General features: G+C 36.2%; 1 protein-coding gene across 3 annotated transcripts in view; it reads right to left on the bottom strand.

Annotated features, from left to right (window-relative positions):
• TULP4 (TUB like protein 4) overlaps window positions 1–20,283 on the bottom strand; it is a 258,815-nt gene that overhangs the window by 10,615 nt on the left and 227,917 nt on the right. For all 3 annotated transcript variants that reach the window (XM_020986694.2, XM_020986691.2, XM_020986698.2), the window contains 4 exons: window positions 16,194–16,338; window positions 13,689–13,833; window positions 12,782–12,875; window positions 7,475–7,618 (listed from right to left, as the gene is read on the bottom strand). In XM_020986694.2, the coding sequence (XP_020842353.1) occupies window positions 7,475–7,618; window positions 12,782–12,875; window positions 13,689–13,833; window positions 16,194–16,338 (528 nt within the window). The remainder of the gene's footprint in view (window positions 1–7,474; window positions 7,619–12,781; window positions 12,876–13,688; window positions 13,834–16,193; window positions 16,339–20,283) is intronic.

Consider the following 20,283-nt stretch of genomic DNA (forward strand, 5'->3'; position numbering starts at 1 on the left):
TATAGGACTGACTATGTGTCAGACACTCACAATAACCTTTAGGAAGCAGGTGCTAGTATCATCCCCATTTTATAGTTGAGGAAACTGAGGCAAACTAAGGTTGTTAAGTGAACTGCTCAGAGTCATGTAGCTACTAAGTGTCTGAAGCCAGATTTGAACTCAGTTTTTCTTGACTCCAGGCCCAGCACACTACATACTGTGCCAACAGCTGCCTCAAAGAAGATGACCAGAAGGTCCACTCTAATGAAGGTTAAATAAACAAGCGTCCATTACTCCTTTGGAACCAATCTTCAAGTTCCTGGCATGGTGTAATCTTTAGGTAAAAGCCCTCTCTTTCTACCCTTGAGCGTGGGGGCTAGAAGGCCATTTTCCTACAAAACAAGTAAAAATAATATGTTGCCCTCTCCACACTGACAACTAGGGGGTAGAGTGCACAGAGTGCTGGACTTGGAGTGAGGAAGACCTCACATCAGATACTACCTCAGACACTTAAAAGCTGTGTGACTATGAGCAAGTTAACCAATTTCTCTGTGTCTCAGTTTCTTCATCTGTAAAACAGGCACAATAATAATACTTAGCTCCCAGGGATGTTGTGAGGTTCAAGTGATATATTAATATAATAGAATTCTTTGCAAACCCTAAAATACTATATAAATGCTAGCTATTAGTCTTGTTTTTGCATCTACGAGGTTGCTTTATGTATTAATAGGCACTTAGTAATTGGAGAATTAAGAACAGTGTAGCATAGCAGAAAGATCCCTGAATTTAAGACCAGAAGTCCTGTGTTACAGTTTTGGTGACACCATACACTCACTGTGTGACCTTGGGTTGGTCATATATCCTCTCTGGGGCTATTTCTCCAATTGTGGACAGTTGACCAAATTTAACTAGCCACCTCAAATGGTTTTTGGGAAGACCAAATTAGATAATGTCTATTTTATCTTCCCCAATGGAATGTAAGCTTCTTTAGAACAGGAATTGTTCTGTTTTTATTTTTGGATCCTCACTTATCATCAAGTCTAGCACACAGGAGGGGCTTAATAAATGCTTGCTGATCGACTGGTGTGAAAAGTACTGGGCAGCTCCAAAGTGCTATGAAATAGAAGCTCTTTCCAGCCTCAAGCTACTTCCATATGAAAGTCTGATATTAGTTACACAAACAAAAGACTGTGGAACGTGAAGGCAATCTTGTCTCAAGGTGAAAGAGCAAGTCCATCCAGTCTAGAGCTAAGCACCACTTCAACTCTGTCTGATTGCAGTCGAGACAAGTCTCTGGAGTTTTGAAGTGAAATGCATTCCAGGTACAGAATGATGTTTATGTTGACCCTCTTCCCCTTCTGTGTTTCATACAGCACAAAAAAAGCTTGAATATGCATACTTTCCTCTGCAGCAAAGGGACAGTTTTTATAAACACTACTGTCATTTCAGATTTTAGGCAATTCTGTACACATACCAACATAAAGAATTATTAGGGGCAGCTAGGTAGCGCAGTGGATACAGCACCAGCCCTGGAGTCAGGAGGACCTGAGTTCAAATCCGGCCTCAGACTGAACACTTGACACTTACTAGCTGTGTGACCCTGGGCAAGTCACTTAACCCTGACTTCCTCACCCAAAAAAAAAAGAATTATTACGACTTCATCCTTGCTCTCTGTCAATGCCTAATTTTAAGAATTTTCATTTTTAAATAAAGCATGTGAAGGGCAGCTAGGCGGCGCAGTGGATAGAGCACCGGCCCTGGATTCAGGAGGACCTGAGTTCAAATCCGGTTTCAGACACATAACACTTATAGCTGTGTGACCCTGGGCAAGGAAAAAACCAAGCAAATAAATAAAGCATGTGAAAAATTTTAAAATAATAAGAATAGCATTTTGTGTGGCTAAGCAGCACATTCTAAGAACTGCATCTTTAATTATATGATGTCAACAAGAAAAAGAGATTTCCTGTAACAGGTGAAGTTATTACTTGATCTTTTCAAGCATCAGGAAATAACATCTAATGCTTCATAATGTACCTAAATGGAAAGTACAGAAGATAAAGGAAAATTAGAGACTGGATTATGTATGTCATGCAGAATGCAATGATTACTATACCATCAAATCAGCTCCAATTTTATCAGCAAGGAAAGAGCTTGAAATAGCAGTCATCCTGTATTTGGAACTTTGTTGGGTGTTTGGCCTGAAACTTTAGACAAGTAAGTCACTCTCCTTCCTGGTCTTTAACTTCCTCAGAATATATCTATGTATAAGGGCCCACCTGTGAGTATAAGTATTTGTGTATTTATGTGTGTATATATACATATGTACATATATATCTATATCTATACACACACACATATACGCACATAAAATATCTGTATTGGGGTTCATTCAGGAAATAATAACGTTGTAACAATATAGAAATGCAATAAAAAAGAGCAATGTAAGAAAAACCCCTATGCTGGCAGAATAATTCATCTATTAATTATTCTAGACAAAATCTACAGCAGTGAACACTGCATGAGAATTGCTTTGGCCCAACAGCCAGCGTGATGTCTGTGCCCACAATAAAAAGCTGAGAAGTTTGTACTATATGATGTAATTCTGTTACATGACAATTCCTAAGGACTGCATCATTAAGAACCAACTAAATTACAGGTAAAGTTTACTTTGTGAGAATTTTCTTCAGTACCTGAGTCCTTCTCACTGTGGAACATCCAACTTCTCCTGGACAGCCTTCTCACCCTGGAACACCTTTCTACCAAGCTAGCCCCCTTATTTCATTGGTGAATTCCTCCAGTGGTCTCCATTTTGTGGAGGGATCCAGGTTGGCCAACATCCACTCGCCTCCCCATTCTGCTTCTTACTTTCTAGACTTTGACACTATGCCCCCAAGTAAGTACCTATCTCCCCCTACTTTTTAGCTCCCCTTTGTGTACTACCTTTCCCTCTCAGAATGTAAGCTCCGTGAGGACAGGGATTATTTTTCTTTTCCCCTGTATTTGCATGCCTAGTTCTCAGAACAGTGCTTGGTACATAGGAAGTGCTTAATGCTTTATACAACAGGTATATCCTTGTAAATACTGGATAAATTGTATTTTTGCAAATGCAATTGTTTAAAATGTATTTGAGAAGCCACTTTTTAAAGGAATAATATGGTGAATCATTTCGCAAAGCAAATAATTATCTATTTTGGCTATTTTATAAATTTGGATTTACAGAGATTAATGTTGCTTAAGTGAGGTTGTTGTTATTCAGCCATTTCAATCATGTCTGCCTCTTTGTGACTCCATTTGGGATTTTCTTAGCAAAAACATTGGAGTAGTTTGCCATTTCCTTCTCCAGTTAATTTTACAGATGAAAGTGAGGGAAACAGGGCTAAGTGACTTGCCCAGGGTCACACAGCTAGTAAGCAAGGTGTACTTGTTTAACTGGAAGAGAATTCTTGAATAAATCTTTAAATCATTAGAGAGAACTAGTTCTTCAAGAGAAAGTTATGTCTTTACTCATATAAAATTTAAAATTGAAATTAATAAGGCCTTCATAAGTGGATACACGAAATGCATATTTTTAGGAAGAAAATTATTATTTCATACTTTGAGAGTCCTTGAATGAATATTTTGTTAATTTGGTATATTTAAGTTTATCAAGCTACTTAAATGGTTTCTTCTGCACAGACAATATTTACCAAAATATAAAACCCATAAAACAGTAGAGCTGGAAGGAACCTTGGAAGTCATCTTGTCCAGCCCTTCATTTTATAGATGAGGAAAGTTAGGCCCAGAAAAGTAAAGTGATTTTCTCAAGGTCTCACTGATAGCCAGCAGTCAAGACAGGCCTAGAATTCAGGATTCCTGACACTACCATACTGCCTCATATTATAGTTCAATTCAACACAACAAACATTAAGCCTATGGGCAATAACACACTATACTAGGTGTGGAGAGACCGAAGATAAAAACCACAAGACGCTGCTGCAAAGGAGTTTCTATTTCATGATGTGCCATCCCAGTGGTAGAAGCTTAGCAGGTGCTCAATAAACACCCATCAATTAAGTGACTATGAAGGTCAGGGGTCCTCACACCAAGACTACCTCCAGAATGAAGCAACAACAGATTAGGTTACCAAAACAGATTAATTAGATTAACATAGATTAGTTTAACAAAATTCATACTAATCTTTCAATTCTTTGATACTATTTGCTATTTTTTTCTCTCTCTTTTTTTTTTTGGTCAGTATATCTCAGAATTAATCACTGCATGTTCGTGCTTTTTTGGGAAAAAGGAATCTCCCCTCCTTTGCTGATTTTCCCTGTCCTTCCCTTTTGGATGTGTCTTAAGTTCTTCACTTATTTGTGTGTAATGTTTAGGGTGGACATGGCTTTCTGCTAAAGGAGAGGGAAGTTATTTTGTCTTTTCACCATCATTACACATGGGGCAATATGCTACTTTCTCTTTGGACTAACAACTGTAAAACCTCAAGGATTTATAATTCTGTTACAGTGGGTACTTCTTCCCCCTATAAATCTGTAAACAGTTTTGCTGTGACCAAACAAATTCATCAGCTCTTCAGACAATAAGAAACATGTACATCAAGGGGTCAATACCTGAAGCCTTTTCAGCTTGGTAGGGCTTTTCAGAGCCTGTGCTTTTGAGAACCCAAGGTCACCTCCAGATTAAGATAGTTCACCCAAGTAGGACTTTAGGGGAGGTATAACTGATACAAAGGATAGCAGTAGCAAAGGATGATGATGTTAAAAAATAACATCTACAACACTAAAAAACATTATAAAGCCTCAACAGCCACAACTCATTGGGGACTGAAGGAAGAAGTATCAAAATACTTCTGAATTTGTGATACTCGGCAAAGTTCTGTTTGGGTTTTTTGCTTTTTAAATAAAATAAGTAATACCAATATTCATTAAAAAATTAAAAAAAAATACTGGGTCTCTCTCACCCATCCTGGAAGTACTAGGGCTCCATACTGATGACAAACTTAACATGAACACCCAACTGGCAGCTTACAACTTTTGGGCTCAAGAGATCCACCAGCTTCAGGCATCTAGGGATATAGGCATGTGCCAACTACACTGAGTATTTATTTTTATTTTTTTCTAATTTTTCAAATTTAAAAAACAAATACCAAATAATAAATCATGTAGGGCATGCAGAAAAACCCAATTAATCAGGAGTTACTAATACAAAATAAGTAATAATTTAAGTGTAGAGACTTAAGTTTTCCTTTATACTAATTATGAAAGAAAGGGCTTCCTGAAAAAAAAACACACACACTCACATTAAGGGACTATTTTTGACTTTAGTTGTATCCCCAGTGTTTAGCATACTGTCTGGCACATATTAATAAGTGTTTGTTGATAATACTTCATTTAAGAACACCATTTTTCTAAGAACTTTCAAGCATTTTAGATTGCATACAAAAAACAAATAGGTCAATTGGAAATCAGTCTATCCATTAGTTAAATAGTGACTCCCAAATAAAAAAAATAATAATGACAATAATAATAGCAGCAATAAGAGCAATAACAGTATTTTTGTAGCATTTCAAGGTTTGCAAAGCACTTTATAAATATTACCTTATTTTACCCTTTCAACAATCCTGGGAAGTAGGTACTATTATTACCTCCATGTTACAGATGAAGAAATGGAGGTAGATGGAAGTTAAGTGACTTGTCCAGGGTTAGACAACTAGGAAGCATTTAAGGCATAATTTGAACTCAGGACCTCCTGTGTTTAGTCCAGAGCTTTATACACAGTGCCACCTAGCTGCTCAACTAATAACTATATTGTATTTAATTTGTATATGTTTTGTATTTATTTGTATACGTATAAGTTCCTTGAAGGCAGGAACTTTCATTTTTGTCTTTGTAGCCCCTGCATTTAATAAACGTTTGATTGATTAAAGACAGATCATTTAAGGAACCCTACACTAGCCAATAAAGTTTACCTAATTCTAATGACTACATATACTTAAAAGTAATAAAATGATTTCTCTTCAAAAATACTTTAGAGGGACTTTTAGTAATTCAGACTAGTCTTCCCACTTTAAGCTAGTGTGGTACCACTTTACCCAAGGAATTGGAGGGTAGCTGGGAAGCACGCCTTCAGGGCAAGGCAGAAATCTGAGTGTAACCTGATCCAAGCACTACAAGGACTATGACTGTATCAAAAAGATTTAGCAAAAAAAGATTCACCCTAAAAGAGAAGGGAAAAGCTGAAATCTCCTGACAAGTGAGGAAAAAGAGCTGCATGGAGGGAAGAAAGGACAGTGTCCGGCTGGCAGGTGGTGCTATGGCTGCTACCACCGCCCTGAGTGGTAGTTATTCACTGGGAAAGGCTGTAATTGAAATGGACAGAAGCCACCTGGGGTATGATGAAAAATGGCTGCAGCTGTTCATGTTTTCTTAGAACTAGTGGTGATGGCTTTGGTCCTTAATGTGAAAATGACAAATGAAGAGAGAAATAAGGGAAGAAATGAATATCAGAACTAAGAATAAATATATTTTTGATAAAGTGATTTTGTAAGGCAGCACGGTGCAGTACACAGAGATGGCATTGATGTCAGGAAGACCTGAGTTCAACTCTCACCTCTGACACAAGCAGCCTGTGAGTCTTGGGGCAAGTCACATAGCCTCTCAATGCTTAGGGCACTCTCTAAGGGGATAAGTTGAAAAGCAGGCACTGAACTGCATTGGTGGAGGGAGTTTTCTCACTTGGAGTTCCCCATACCAATGGAAGGTCCAGTCAACAAAAAAATGTGGCTTTTGTGTGTAATTATTATTCAGCAGAGAGCTATATATTTTTCCTTTCAAAGAGTTTTTTCAGATTAATTGGGCTAGATATGAAAGAACTTAGGGTGGCAACATGTTCTAGCAGAAGGGGAAGAGGACTTGGACTCAGAAGGCATAAGCCCAAAGCCCATCTCTATTCCTTATCAGTTCTATGACAGAATAAATCACTTAATCTCTGAGTTTGTAAAATGGAGAATAATAATACTTGCAATATCTACCTCAAAAGGTTGCTGTGAGGAAAGCACTTTGTAAAATATACAATATTATGTAAATATAAGCTGCTATTATTATTGTGGGAGGGTAAAGTCCAATACAATGTAAAGTGTCATTATCATGATCCCTACTCCATTCATCTTCATCTTCTAACAACTTCTCTTCTTTACTGCAGACAAGACACTGTACGACACCTACTGGATACTGGAATGGCCTGGCCTAAGTACTTGCTGTGTGGGCATCTTAAGGCTTTCCACAAGACTATAAATCTATCATGCACATTAATATATGCTGCAATTTACACTGGGTTGTGTTATTTTCCCTCTTTTAAAATTCATGAGTAAGGTTTCCATTTGGTATCCTGTTATTAAGAAAGAAACTTGTCTTCAATAATTGAGAGGAGTAAAGACAATTACAAATACATGCCCACACATAAGATCGATTCATCTATATAGAAACTGCTACATTTTGCATACCTGGCAAATCATCTTCATCCTCACTGAAAACATTAGGGTTGAAGACAGGTAAATTAATATAATCCATGGAAATCTTGCGTACTTCTGGGAGATATATGGTCATCTGCCTAGGCTGAAGATGCAGCAGGCTGGTTTTATAGATTACTAATGGGAAGAAAGAATACAGTGATTGACAGAGACATATTAGGTAAGCAGATTCTAAGTGTCAGAAAATTCATGGGAATAAGAGGAGAAAGGCTGTTAACTCCTTATAACTCTAAGTCAACATATACCAAAGAACTGCAAGATTTCTAATCTTGGCTCGGCCACTGGACCATGATGGGACTTGGGACAATAATGAACTAGATTTCTGAATTCAAACTACAAATTGTGGTTCTAGTTATTAATCTCACAACAAAATCACAAATTCAGAGTATCTTTTAAAAAACAGTTATAAGAAGACATACAACTTAGGTAAGTTATTCAAAACTTTAATATGTACAAAACCAAGTAGAGAATTGATAATAATGATGTAAGAGAATAAAATAACTAATCAGAAGTATAATTATGCATTTTGATGTTTAACAAAGATTGGAAACCATGGAAATTACAGTATAGACTGGACCTCATTAGTATTATAGTTGCTTGTTTGATCTTGGAGTTTTGTACACTGGATTCAATACTTCTATTTTAGTAGATTGTCTAAATTAGAAGATACTAGAAATTCTTCCTGATGTGCTTCATCAGCAACCCACCAAGAAGGGAAAAATGTTGGTAGGTTGCTTATTGGAAGTGCCATAAATAATATTTTGAAGACACAATAATGGTTCTCAGTGGCACATCTCAATAATGAATGAGTCCCAGAAGCAGCAGGGAGGACTGGAGAAATGACACTAAGGCAGTGGGCAAGATTTTTCTAAACATCTATTGTCTTCCCTCCTTTGAACAGGGTAATTTTTATCTAGAAGACCCCGATTACTGATTACTGGTACTTTGCGAAGTGTTTGAATTCATGTTGCATAAATTATCAATTTGAAATTAAAATTTCACTCAGCCTCTTTAAATAGGATTAAAGTAAATTAGGCATAGCAGAAAAATATGCAAGGCCAATCCATAATTCAAAGACTTATGTCAATATTATCATGAGAGAGTCACTCCTCTACTCATTTTGCCACATTGATGGGATGAAGGGTAACCTTAGAATTGCTTAAATTTGCATTTATCTTATTGTTAGTAATTTCCTCCTATGTTAATTCATAAATTCAATTTCTTCTTTTATAACTTGCCTTCTGACCACTTACCTACTGGGGAACGAATCTTATCTTACGTATTTATATTAGACTCTATATCTTGGATTTCAGAAAATTGCTGCACTTTTCCCTTCCCTTCTAACTTTAACTACATTGATTCAATTTGTGCAAAAACTTTCAATGTTACGTAATCAAAAATTTCAATTTTATCTCCTAAGATCTCTGCTATCCTTCGCTGGGTTAAGAATCTCCCCTTTAATCATCATTATGGAAGGTATTTCTATTTCCTGATCCTCTAATTTATGACATAATCTTTTATAATTAAGTCACACATTCATTTAAAGTTGTGTGAGATGTTGCTCTGAGTCTGTTTTCCCACAGAGGTTTTTATTTTTCCAAGTAGTTTTTGTCAAACAGTGAATCCTTATTCCAGCAGCTTCAGGTCATTAGTTTTCTTCAGTTTATTAAAAAAAAAAAGCCATGTTATTATGCTTTAGGAACTTGTATACCTAATCTGTTCCACTTATATACTTAAAATATTTTTAAATGAGTACCAAATTATTTTGAAGACTACAGCATTGTATTATTGTTTAAGATCTGAAACTTTTAGGTCCCCTTTCTTTGCACTTAAAAAAATCGTTTCTTACAAGATTCTTGACCTTTTGGCACCTCCAGAAGAATTTTGTTATAATTTTGTCTTGTTGTATAAAGTAATCACTTAGTAGATGATAGGAATAGCATTTATTCTGCAAATTAATACACGTAGTAATGCTTTTTTTTTATTACATTAGCATGGTACAATTAGGAGCAATTAATTCTCCAATTATTTAAATATTTATTTCTGTAAAGAGTGTTTTGTAGTTGCATTCATATAATTCTTGTGTACGTCTTCATGAACACACTTCCAAATATTCCATACATTTTATAGTTATTTTAAATAAAAATGTCTTTTTCTATCTCTTATTTCTGGGTTTGTTGGTAATATCAGAAAGGCTAAAGAATTCTGTGGGATTATTTTATATCCTACTGTTTCACTAATGTGATTATTTCTGCTGATTTTTAACTGGGTCTCTAAGTAAATTAAATCATCTGCAAAAAAAATGCTCATTTCATTTTTTCTCTGCTTATGTGCATTTTCTCATTTCTCTTTCTTGCCTTATTGCCATGGGTAGCATTTATAAAACCATTTCAAATAACAGGATGAACAATGGCTATCCTTACTTTACCCAATCTAACTGCAAAGGTCTCTTAGCAATTTTCCTTCACTGATAATGCTATTTACTCTATTTAGGAAAAGTCCACTTATTCTTTCCAATATTTGCTAGTACTTTTTTTTAACATAAATTGGTGTTATATTTTGTCAAAAGCCTTTTCTGAATCTATTGCTATGATCATATGATTAAATGTTTTGTTATTAATATGGTTTATTATATTTATAATTTTCCTAATATTGAACCAACCTTGCATTCTTGGTTTAAATCCAACCCTGAAATAGTGTGTTGTTGTAGCCTCTTTGCTAATATTTTTAAATTTAAATTTAAATTTTTTATTGAATATTTTCCCATCAACATTCATTAGAGATAATTATCTAGTTTTTTTTTTCTAACTTAGTGCTCCCTGGTTTGGGTATTGGGACCATATTTGTCTCAAAGAAGGACTCTGGCAGGATGACAGCTTTTTCCTATTTTTGCAAATATTTTATATAATTTTCCTTTGTATGTCTGATAGAATTCGCTTGTAAAATCATTTGACCTGGGATTTTTGGGGGAAAGAATTTCTCTATAATTCACTTTCTCTCTCTCTTTTTAAAAGACTGGGCTATCTAAATTCTCTATTTCTTAATTAACTTGAGTATTTTATATTTCTGTAAATATTATTTCATCTTATTTATGAGATTTATTGACATAATTGGGCAAAATAGTTTCAAATTATTTCCCTGTCCTTTCTTTTCCTGCATTTCAACTGTTCATAAATAGGCAAATAATGCCTAACAGATGGAGATGAATGCAAAAGACTAACATCTGATTTATGAAAATTAGTTATGCTGGAAGATGGCTTGCCTAAGACCCAGGATTTGAAAATCACACTGAACAAAACTAATAAGAAGTGAAGAAAGAAGAACCAAAAGAATGACACATATGACGACGCAATAGTGTAAATGAAAACAACTTTAAAATGACAACAGAATTTGGATAAATATAATATATACGTCATATATTTGGATAAATATAATATATAACATATAAAATATGATATATAATATAATAAATTTGTATATATATAATATATTTGCATAAATATAGTAGTCTCAAGAAGATATAGCTTCACACTTTCCTCAGCAAGATAATATCAAAGATCAAGGATACAAAATGCTACACACACCATCAGATGGAGGTGCTATAAAGATGTTTGCTTAACTCATTTTCTTGTTAGAAGAGAAAGTTCTATAGGAGATATTGGAAAATATTTAAAAATTAAAATTAAAAACAAAAAGCGTCAATAAAACATTTTTAAAAAGTTACAGATAACTTATTAAGACCAAATAGGAATCAGTCTTCCATTTGAGAATTGTGGTAATATGGTGTCATGTTATACTTCAATGAAGAACTACGTTCTCTTGAGTGACAACGCAGTAAGAATAATAATGGTTGTCAATATGATTTGTCAAACCAACGAGAGACCCTGTGTAATGATTTGTTGTTGTTGTTCAGTTGTTTCAGTCATGGCCATTCTTTGTTGACCTCATTAAGGGTTTTCTTGGCAAAGGTACTGCAGTGGTTTGCCATTTCCTTCTCCAGCTCATTTTACAGATGAGGAACTGAGGCAAAGAGGGTTAAGTGACTTGCCCAGGGTCACACAGCTAGTGTTGGAGGCCAGATTTGAACTCAGATCTTTCTGACTCCAGACCTACTACTCTCTCCACCATACCACTTTACTGCATGTTAGGATGAAATTGCCCTAAAAACAATCCTTTGGTATAAATCTTTATACTTAACATACATATCTATTTATTATTATTAATGAAGCAATCAATGTAGACAAGGTGAATGAGCAAATAATATGCCTGAGATCTATGTTCTCTGGTCCAGTTTTGTCTCTAATTTATTCAGTGACCCTTGGGTAAGTTTTTCACTTTTTCCCTTAGACAACATCTATGGCAAAGATAACATAATTTTTCCTTAAGAAGACTAATTTATCAAGCTCAAGACTGTATTTATTAAGAACTGCCACTATGGAATTTTTTTTTTTTTTGGCAACTGGGGTTAAGTGACTTGCCCAGGGTCACACAGCTAGTAAGTGTCAAGTGTTTGGTCTGAGGCCAGATCTGAACTCAGGTTCTCCTGACTTCAGGGCTGGTGGTCTATCCACTGCACCACCTAGCTGCCCCATGGAATTTAACAATAATTGGCCACATAATCTTCTACTAATGTTTGCTCTTTAGCACCAAGATATCTTTCTTACTTTCCTTGGTATTGGGTTTCTTTTGACTTATGAGTTTGGAGATAATCAGTACCATGAAGATATCAAAAACAAAGGTTCAAAAAACAAAATCCAAAACTTACTTGTGGCTTTAATGAGATGTTATTTCTGTTACTTTAATCATAATCAAGTATCAAAAAATGAAAAGTCTAATGGCAAAAAAAGCCCTTTCTAAAATCAATTCACATCATCTTTTTTTATGAGTTTTAAGAAATTATATTCCTAAAAGGAAAGGGATAAGCATTTACGCAATGCCTCTTTGTGGCAGGCATTTGCTAAGCACTGTACAAATAAAATCTCATTTGATCCTCACCAACAACCCTGTGAAGTAGGTACAGTTTTATCCACATTTTACAGGAGATGAAACTGAAGCAAAAAGTTAAGTGACTTTCCCAGGGTCACAGAGCCAGTAACTGTCTGAGGCTGGATTTGAATTCAGGTCTTCTTGACTACAGTTCCAATTTTCTATTGATTGTGCCACTAGCTCAAGACTGAAGGCAAAATAAAACTGCAGAACAACAGTAGCAGAGCAGTCCATTTTCCATTTCAAAACCAGATATGTAGATTAACAGATAGAGAACATCAAATAAATTTTTACCTGCACCAAGGTTAGTTGGCAGGAAAGTAGCCAAACCTACAATCTTAAATTTGGTTCCCCAGATATTAGATGTAACCTGAGCAAGATAGTTGTGCTGTGAAGAAAAGAAAAGAAGAATCACAAACTGATTTACTATTTTATTATTTTCCAAGAGCACTGAATACTATAATCAATTTTAAAAGCAAAATATTTCTCAGAACAAATATCAGCTCTCTAATACGTTCCGTTAGACGCTGCTCCTTTTCAGGGCTCTAGTGTGCTAAGTAACACAGAAGAATCCCTTCTTCCTTTGGAACAAAGAGAAAAATACCTTATTTGGGAACTTGTCTTTAATCTTATTGTGCTGTCTTTTCCACTTTTCCTTTAGCTGGCCACCATAACTCTATCTGAAAAACCAGCCTGGAGATGTATTATGACTTTGAAGCCTACTTCCCCACTGAAAACTGCTTGGACTTAATGTTACATAATAAATCTTTATTAGTAAGTCTACATTGCTATTAAATACTACACAAATACTACATTGCTAATCTTCTTATAATAGCCTTACTTCACACTTCGTAACTGCAGGTGAAGGGCCAGTCTACTTCTCTAACCATCAGCCAGATTTGATTACTATCTCCTACTCAAAGAACATTTATTTAACATCACTACTTTCTTTGCACCACCCTTTCATTTGCAACCTGGAAATGGAAAGGCTAGAGGAAAGAGAGCATCTCACACTTTATCTTTGATCATTTCTGAGACTTACTGATACTGTAATGTCCATAAATCACCTCTCTCCACCTCACCAGCAGTCACCAAGTAAAAAACAAAAGCAAACTAAAGGAAGCATGTCGTGTTTATCAAAATCAGACAGGTGTCGTGGATACAAAAAAGACAATGTGAGAGCCTGGAAGGCACATGCTACCTGAGTGATATCTTCTAATGGAAACTCTCTCCGAGTTAGGCTTGGTGAGCCAATTGAAGGTTTCCTAATTGGTAACCTTGGAGACCTGGATATCTCTTGAGCAGCTCGGGATAACTTTGGAGATTTTCGGGCTTCAATGTTGATTCTGCCAGAAAGCAGGGTCAAATATGATTAGATGCTCACAGGTAAAAATATTTAAACTACACAATCACTTACCAAATACTTGTCTCAAATCTACAAATTGACTTTTAATCCTCTCTTTCCACGTTAAACAATCATTTGTCTTTCTCATCAATGGACAGTCCTAAAGGCTAGGCTCTCAGTCTAACACAATATGTCAGTGGCATGATATCCTATTTCCTTTGCTTTGTGAGGAAGAAAAGAAAACAATGAATGACTTTTATCCAAATATATGACATCTACAATTCCTTCCAAGATGTTTTGATACTAGATGATACAGCAGATAGAGCACTGGGCCTGGAAAGACCTGAGTTGAAATGCAGCCTTAGACACCTACTAGCTTGGGATCCTGAGAAAGAACATATGCATATGTATCTATATATGTATGCATGCATATATGTGGCCTCTGCTGGGAATACAACAGAACAACAGAAAAACAGAACTAAAGATGATGAGGAAGAACGTGGGAGGAAAACATTTACTCTCATTAATATAGAAAAAAAACATAAACCAAAAATTTATGTCCTTCATTGTTACACTGTTACTTGATGCAACATACTTGATTTTAACAGATTGCCTTAATGTTTTTACTACTAGCAACACACTTGAGCAAATCCCTGAGGATCAGTTTCTTCATTAAAATATGAATATAATAGCATTTAATGTGAATCTTTCCCTAAGAAAATGTTATAAAGCTTAAAATTAATACTCATAAAATACAATAAGAGAGGTTACTTTGCTTAACTGTTTGGCAGCTATAACAATTCAATACATAATGCCTTAAGAAAAGCAAAGTGCTTTCCTCATAACAGTCCTGTGAAGTAGGTAGTGCCAATAGCATTATTTCCACCTTACAGATAGAGAAACTCAGCCAAGAGGCTAAGTGAGTTGCCCATTATCACATAGCTAGTGAGTTTCTGGGCAAGGCTTTGAATCCTCATCTGACACAAAATTCTAGCACTCTACCTATTACATCATGAGGTCATGAGCCTATCAAACAAGGTAATGAAGGCTTACAAAAAAGGCTTAACTATGTTGTGATAGTGCCTCATTTAGGTGGGAAAGATGGGCTACTGAGGGGTCAAATGCCTAGATCATAAGACCAAGCACCATACTGATGATGTCAGAGCATTTTAGAACAGGACAGGATTTTTGTGAAGATCTAGTACAACCCTCTCATTTCAACAAATGAGAAAACTGAGACCCAGGGAAGGTAATTAGCTTGCTGCTCACAATCACACGGCTAGTTAGTAGCAGAGTTGGAAAGAATGCCCAGGTCTCCAGACTTCCCACTGCTTTGCTCTTTCCACTAACTGCACTCATTACCACAATGCTTTGTTAGTCTTTAAGACAATTCCTTAGGGAGCCAGCAGCCACTAAAACATTTTTCTTTTTAATATATTTTTTTCAATTAGAGGGTTTATAGGCATTTCATCTAAATACTCTCCATAATGTTAGACAAATTATGCCCTATCTTTGCTTCTAATTTGAGACAGAAAAAGTGAGTCAGAGTAATTATCACTAGTAACTACAGAGAAGAATTTCAAGGGCTAGATAGGTTTCCTAACTGAGTGACTTTTCTGTATAAGAAAAAACAAAACCCAAAGCTCTAATTTTATCTAGTAGTGATGGGGTGGGGCCCTGGGAAACCCCTCCCTGAACTTGAGTTTTCTCCTTTTCCCACAAGGTCAAATCTCTGGCATTCACCTGAGGCTATAATCCTGCCAACTGCCCTATCATCGTAGCATGCCCAATCTCCCAATTCTTCCTTCCCTCGGGATTGCCCCTGGCCACTTCCTACCCTTAATCCTATGTAGACTCCATTCTCCTTGGGCCACGTGGTCCAGATCCTTTGCTTTCTCTGTTACCTCACAGTCACCCCAGACTTACTTGGTCACTCCTAGATCCCTCCCACAGTCTCTTTGTATATAAGATCCATCTTGGCCTCCATTAAGGAGCTCAGATTCTTAAAATCTGGCCAGTAGTGTAGACTCACTGGGAATCTAGCTCACCCCAATCAGTGTTCTAATAAATCATGTCTTTGGCTAAAAGAAGACTTGGGTCGAATTCATTTGGGCAGGACCTGCATGTTGCTATTTCAGGGTCCTAGCACTCCTACACCTCAACAGTAGAATATAATGAAAGATCTTATAAAAATCCTTCCCTACTCCAGCCCTCATCCACTGCTGTGACAATTACAATGACAAGTAATGATGTTTGAATATACATATGTGTGTATATACGTGTGTGTGTGTGTGTATACGAATGTACAGACAGATACTTATACAAGAAGACACACAAAATCTTACAAAAAGTTGAGATTACCTGGGGAGTTTAGGTGATTTGCTAGCCCGAGAGATTTTGGGAGATTTCTTGGCAGCCCAATCATCACTCAGCTCAATATCACTGGAGTCCGAACAGTTACAACTGTCAATCATGGTGGAAATCAAACTGTTTCCATAGATTTCATCTGGGAAAATAGAATATCCTACCAAATTTAAGTGAATTATGGTAATGTTATGATAACACTCTATTCAAAAAACATTGTGTCCAACAGATTGTCTCTATAAGGTAAGTCCTTTCACTTACTAAGGCTGGATGTAGAGAAGCGTATATTCTTTGGGGAATGAGGCTGGTGATTTCAATTTAATGCCTCATAGAATGTGCAAAATAGTATGGCATTTTTTTATTCTGTTAACTGCTGGAACCAAAATGGCTAGATTGTCTATTATGACTTAAAATCTAGGAGATATTCAACTGAGTTCATATCTGGCTGTCAGACACTTCTCTGGAATTTATGGTAATTCTAGGACCAATGGAGCCTTCAGGGCTGGCCCCAGAGAGCTTGCTCTCTTTGTTAAATGTTGTGGGAGGTTTTATACCAGGTCCCAAGCATGCTAGGGATGCAAAGAAAAAAGGATCAAATTCAGGGATTCTCAAGGTATTGAGGATGTATTTATTTATAACATTACTAATTACAAAAAGAACAACAAAACTATTTGCTGAGAATGAAGCTGGGATGGCAGCAAGTCCAACCTATGTGATTCAAAAGATCCTAGCTGTAGGGGTATATTTGTACAGAATGCTTAAATAGATCTGAACAGCAGCAGGAGTCAGATCCTCTAAGGTTACTCTGTCTAGCCAATTCCAGATCACCTTGCCAGGTGGCTGTCCTTGGTCTAAGTAAAATACTACTAAGGCAAAAGTAGTGGGGCAAGTGTTTTTCAGTGGAAGGAGCCTTGAGCAAAATTACATAGTTTTTAGATTGTCTTTGGTACCCTTCCCACCACCCTTTCTGTACTTTATGGCCTATCTTTAGAGCTCCAGAACCGTCTAAAGCTATCCACTTCATTTTTTGTAGCTCACTCAGGTTTGTCATCCCCTAAAGGACTCCCTGAAAAGGACCCACATGTACAAAAATATTTATAGCAGCTCTTTTTGTGGTGGCAAAGAACTGGAAATTGAAAGGATGCCCATCAATTGGGGGAATGACTGAACAAGTTGTGGTATATGAATGTAATGGAATACTATTGTGCTATAAGAAATGATGAGCAGGCAGACTTCAGAAAAACCTGGAAAGGCCTACATGAACTGATGCTGAGTGAAGTGAGCAGAACCAGGAGAATATTCTATACAATAACAGCCATATTGTGTGATGACTGACTTTGACAGATTTGGCTCTTCTTAGCAATGCAAGGATCTAAGACAACTCCAAGACTCAAGATGGAAAATGCTATCCATATCCAGAGAAATAACTATGGAGTCTGAATGCATATGGAAGTATACTATTTGCTCTCCTCTTCTTTTGTTGTTTTATTTTATCGTTTTATTTATCTCATGGCTCCTCTCATCAGTTCTAATTCTTCTTTACATCATGAATAACGGGAAAATATGGGAAGGGGAAAGGAGAGGAAAGAGGGAAAAAATTTAGAACTCAAAATCTTATAGAAGTAAATGTTGAAAACTAAAAATTAATTAATTATTGAAAAAGAAAAAAAGAAAAAAAAGTACTCCCTGGCGATTAAGATTGCCATTATCTCAAAGACAATAATCTTAGATCAGCCTTAGGTGGAAAATAAAACAAAAACAGGATCAAAGTATTCACAGTAAGATGCAAAGACTTACAGGTTTATTGGGAAATCTGAATTTTAAGCCTCCCTTCTTAGCTCAAAAGAACTAATAAAAAAAAATGTGAGGAAGGGTAGTTTCTCAGACCAAGGACTTTTGGGGCAACCCTTGTTTAACCCAGATTTTTCTCCTTCTAAAAATCCAAATGATTCTGTTATCTCACTTCTGAAAGTTTGAAACATTGCTCAAATCAAATTCATCACTGAATCAGAATTCATCTGATTTAGGTTTTATATATTTTCAGTAAACAAGATGCAAAAATTTAATTCATAAGTTTTGTGAGTCTTTTTTTTTTTTTGGCTAGGCAATGGGGTTGACTTGCCCAGGGTCACACAGCTAGCATTATGTGTCTGAGGCCAGATTTGAACTCAGAGCTTTGTGAGTCTTAAACACATATTCCAGTTTTGATGGGAGAAGGAACAAGAGGAGAAGAAAGCTTAAGAAGAAAAAGGAACTGTGAAAGCACTTAGGAGAGCTTTGGAATTTTGAAGGACAGAGAATTTGGGAGAATTTAGCAGAAACTGAAGAAAAATGAAAATAAAGACTCCAACTGAAGGAAAAGCATTAGAACTAAAGAAAAAGAAGGACTAGAACTGAAGACTAGGGAAATAGAAAAGTACTAGTGCAGAAGGACATGAAAAGGAAGAAGAGGTACAGGGTGATAAGAGAAGGATTTCAGCTAAGGGAAAAGGATGAAGGCTCAGGATAGGAGAGGTAGTTGTGTTATGAGAATTTTTTATTTCTTTTTGTTAATTTTAATATGAGGGAGGGGAGTTTCTCCTAGTTAGAAGGTTAATGAGCTGGCTGAAATCTGCCCTATGAAATGTGAAAATTCACTTAAGGTCTCAAACATTTCTCAGAGAAGAAGTTAAAAGGGGAGCCAAAGCTTGCCTCGTTTGAGGATCCCAACTCTCTCCAACTGTAGCTATCTTTGATATAGGTAAATCTTGCCTCTCAAGTGGCCCTTTGTGAACCCTCCAAGCATATTTTAATCTGTAACTTGACTTAGTTTATCTATAGAGTCTGTTTTACTAGATCTGTTTCCTTAGGGGACATATGAAATTATGATCTTGTTTAACTTAGTTTGTTCAACTTTTATGACCTAAGAGGACATATGAAGTTGTTGTATGTCAAAAATTATTTCTCTTTCTCTCTAATGTATTTTTTGTCTTTAAAAAGCCTCCTAAAAATCCTAATCTTTGATCAGAGTTATTTTTCTGAATCCTGAACCTGTATTCAAGCATAATAAAAACTAAGCTTGTGCCTCAATGATTTATGCATTATGATAGATTTATTCAACAGCAGTAACTTACCACACAAACTCAAAGGAAAATATTTTTCCCATAACAATTGGTAAGAAAAGTTAAGAAGTGAGTGAAAAAAGGAAAAGGAAGCTAAACGTGGCTGTCAAATTGTTAATGAGGTACTGACAAGTGGGGAAGAAAGCTCTATACTTAGAAGGTATAGAGATGAGAAATGGATGATAATTTAGCAAGACAGATCATGAAGTAGTGGTCAGACACAGGAGGGAACAGTTTCCTTCTCTATACTGGTGTAGGATATTTACAACTCATAAAGTCAGAATTATATTCACATTCTAAAGAAGCTTTCTATATAATGCTAAACAAGAATTTCTGGGTTCTGATTTCAGAAGACAGACAATTTACCTGAAGTAAAATTTGGTTTTAAATTTCAAATACAAAATAATATCACCATTTTTATTATTGTATAGCCACTGTAGTCTTCCTTAACCAGAAAATTCATAGGGGGGCAGCTAGGTGGCGCAGTGGATAGAGCACCGGCCCTGAAGTCAGGAGGACCTGAGTTCAAATTTGACCTCAGACCAAACACCTGACACTAGCTGTGTGACCCTGGACAAGTCACTTTACCCCAACTGCTGAAAAAAGAAAAAAAGAAGAGAAAAAAGAAAATTCATGCAACTGCAAAAGCCACTAGGCATCTAACATCACTCCTTAGAACCTAACTGCAATTTAAAAAAATCTTAAAAGTCTGCCCAAGTTTGAATAAAATTAGCTGTGCTGAGGAATTTAGTTATTGGTACTACATTTAAAGGCAGCTGGGTGGCTCCGTGGATAGAGCACTGAGCCTGTAGTCAGGAAGACCTAAGTTCAAATCTGACCTTAGACACTAGCTATGGGACCCTAGGCAAGTCACTTAACCTCTGTTTGCCTCAATCCACTAGAGAAGGAAATGGCAAAACACTCCAGTATCCTTGCCAAGAAAACCCCTTGGACAATATGGTCCACAGGGTCACGAAGAGTCAGAC

The sequence above is a fragment of the Phascolarctos cinereus genome, unplaced genomic scaffold, assembly GCF_003287225.1.
Source record: "Phascolarctos cinereus isolate Bilbo 61053 unplaced genomic scaffold, phaCin_HiC Scaffold_5;HRSCAF=322, whole genome shotgun sequence".
Lineage (NCBI taxonomy): Eukaryota > Metazoa > Chordata > Mammalia > Diprotodontia > Phascolarctidae > Phascolarctos > Phascolarctos cinereus.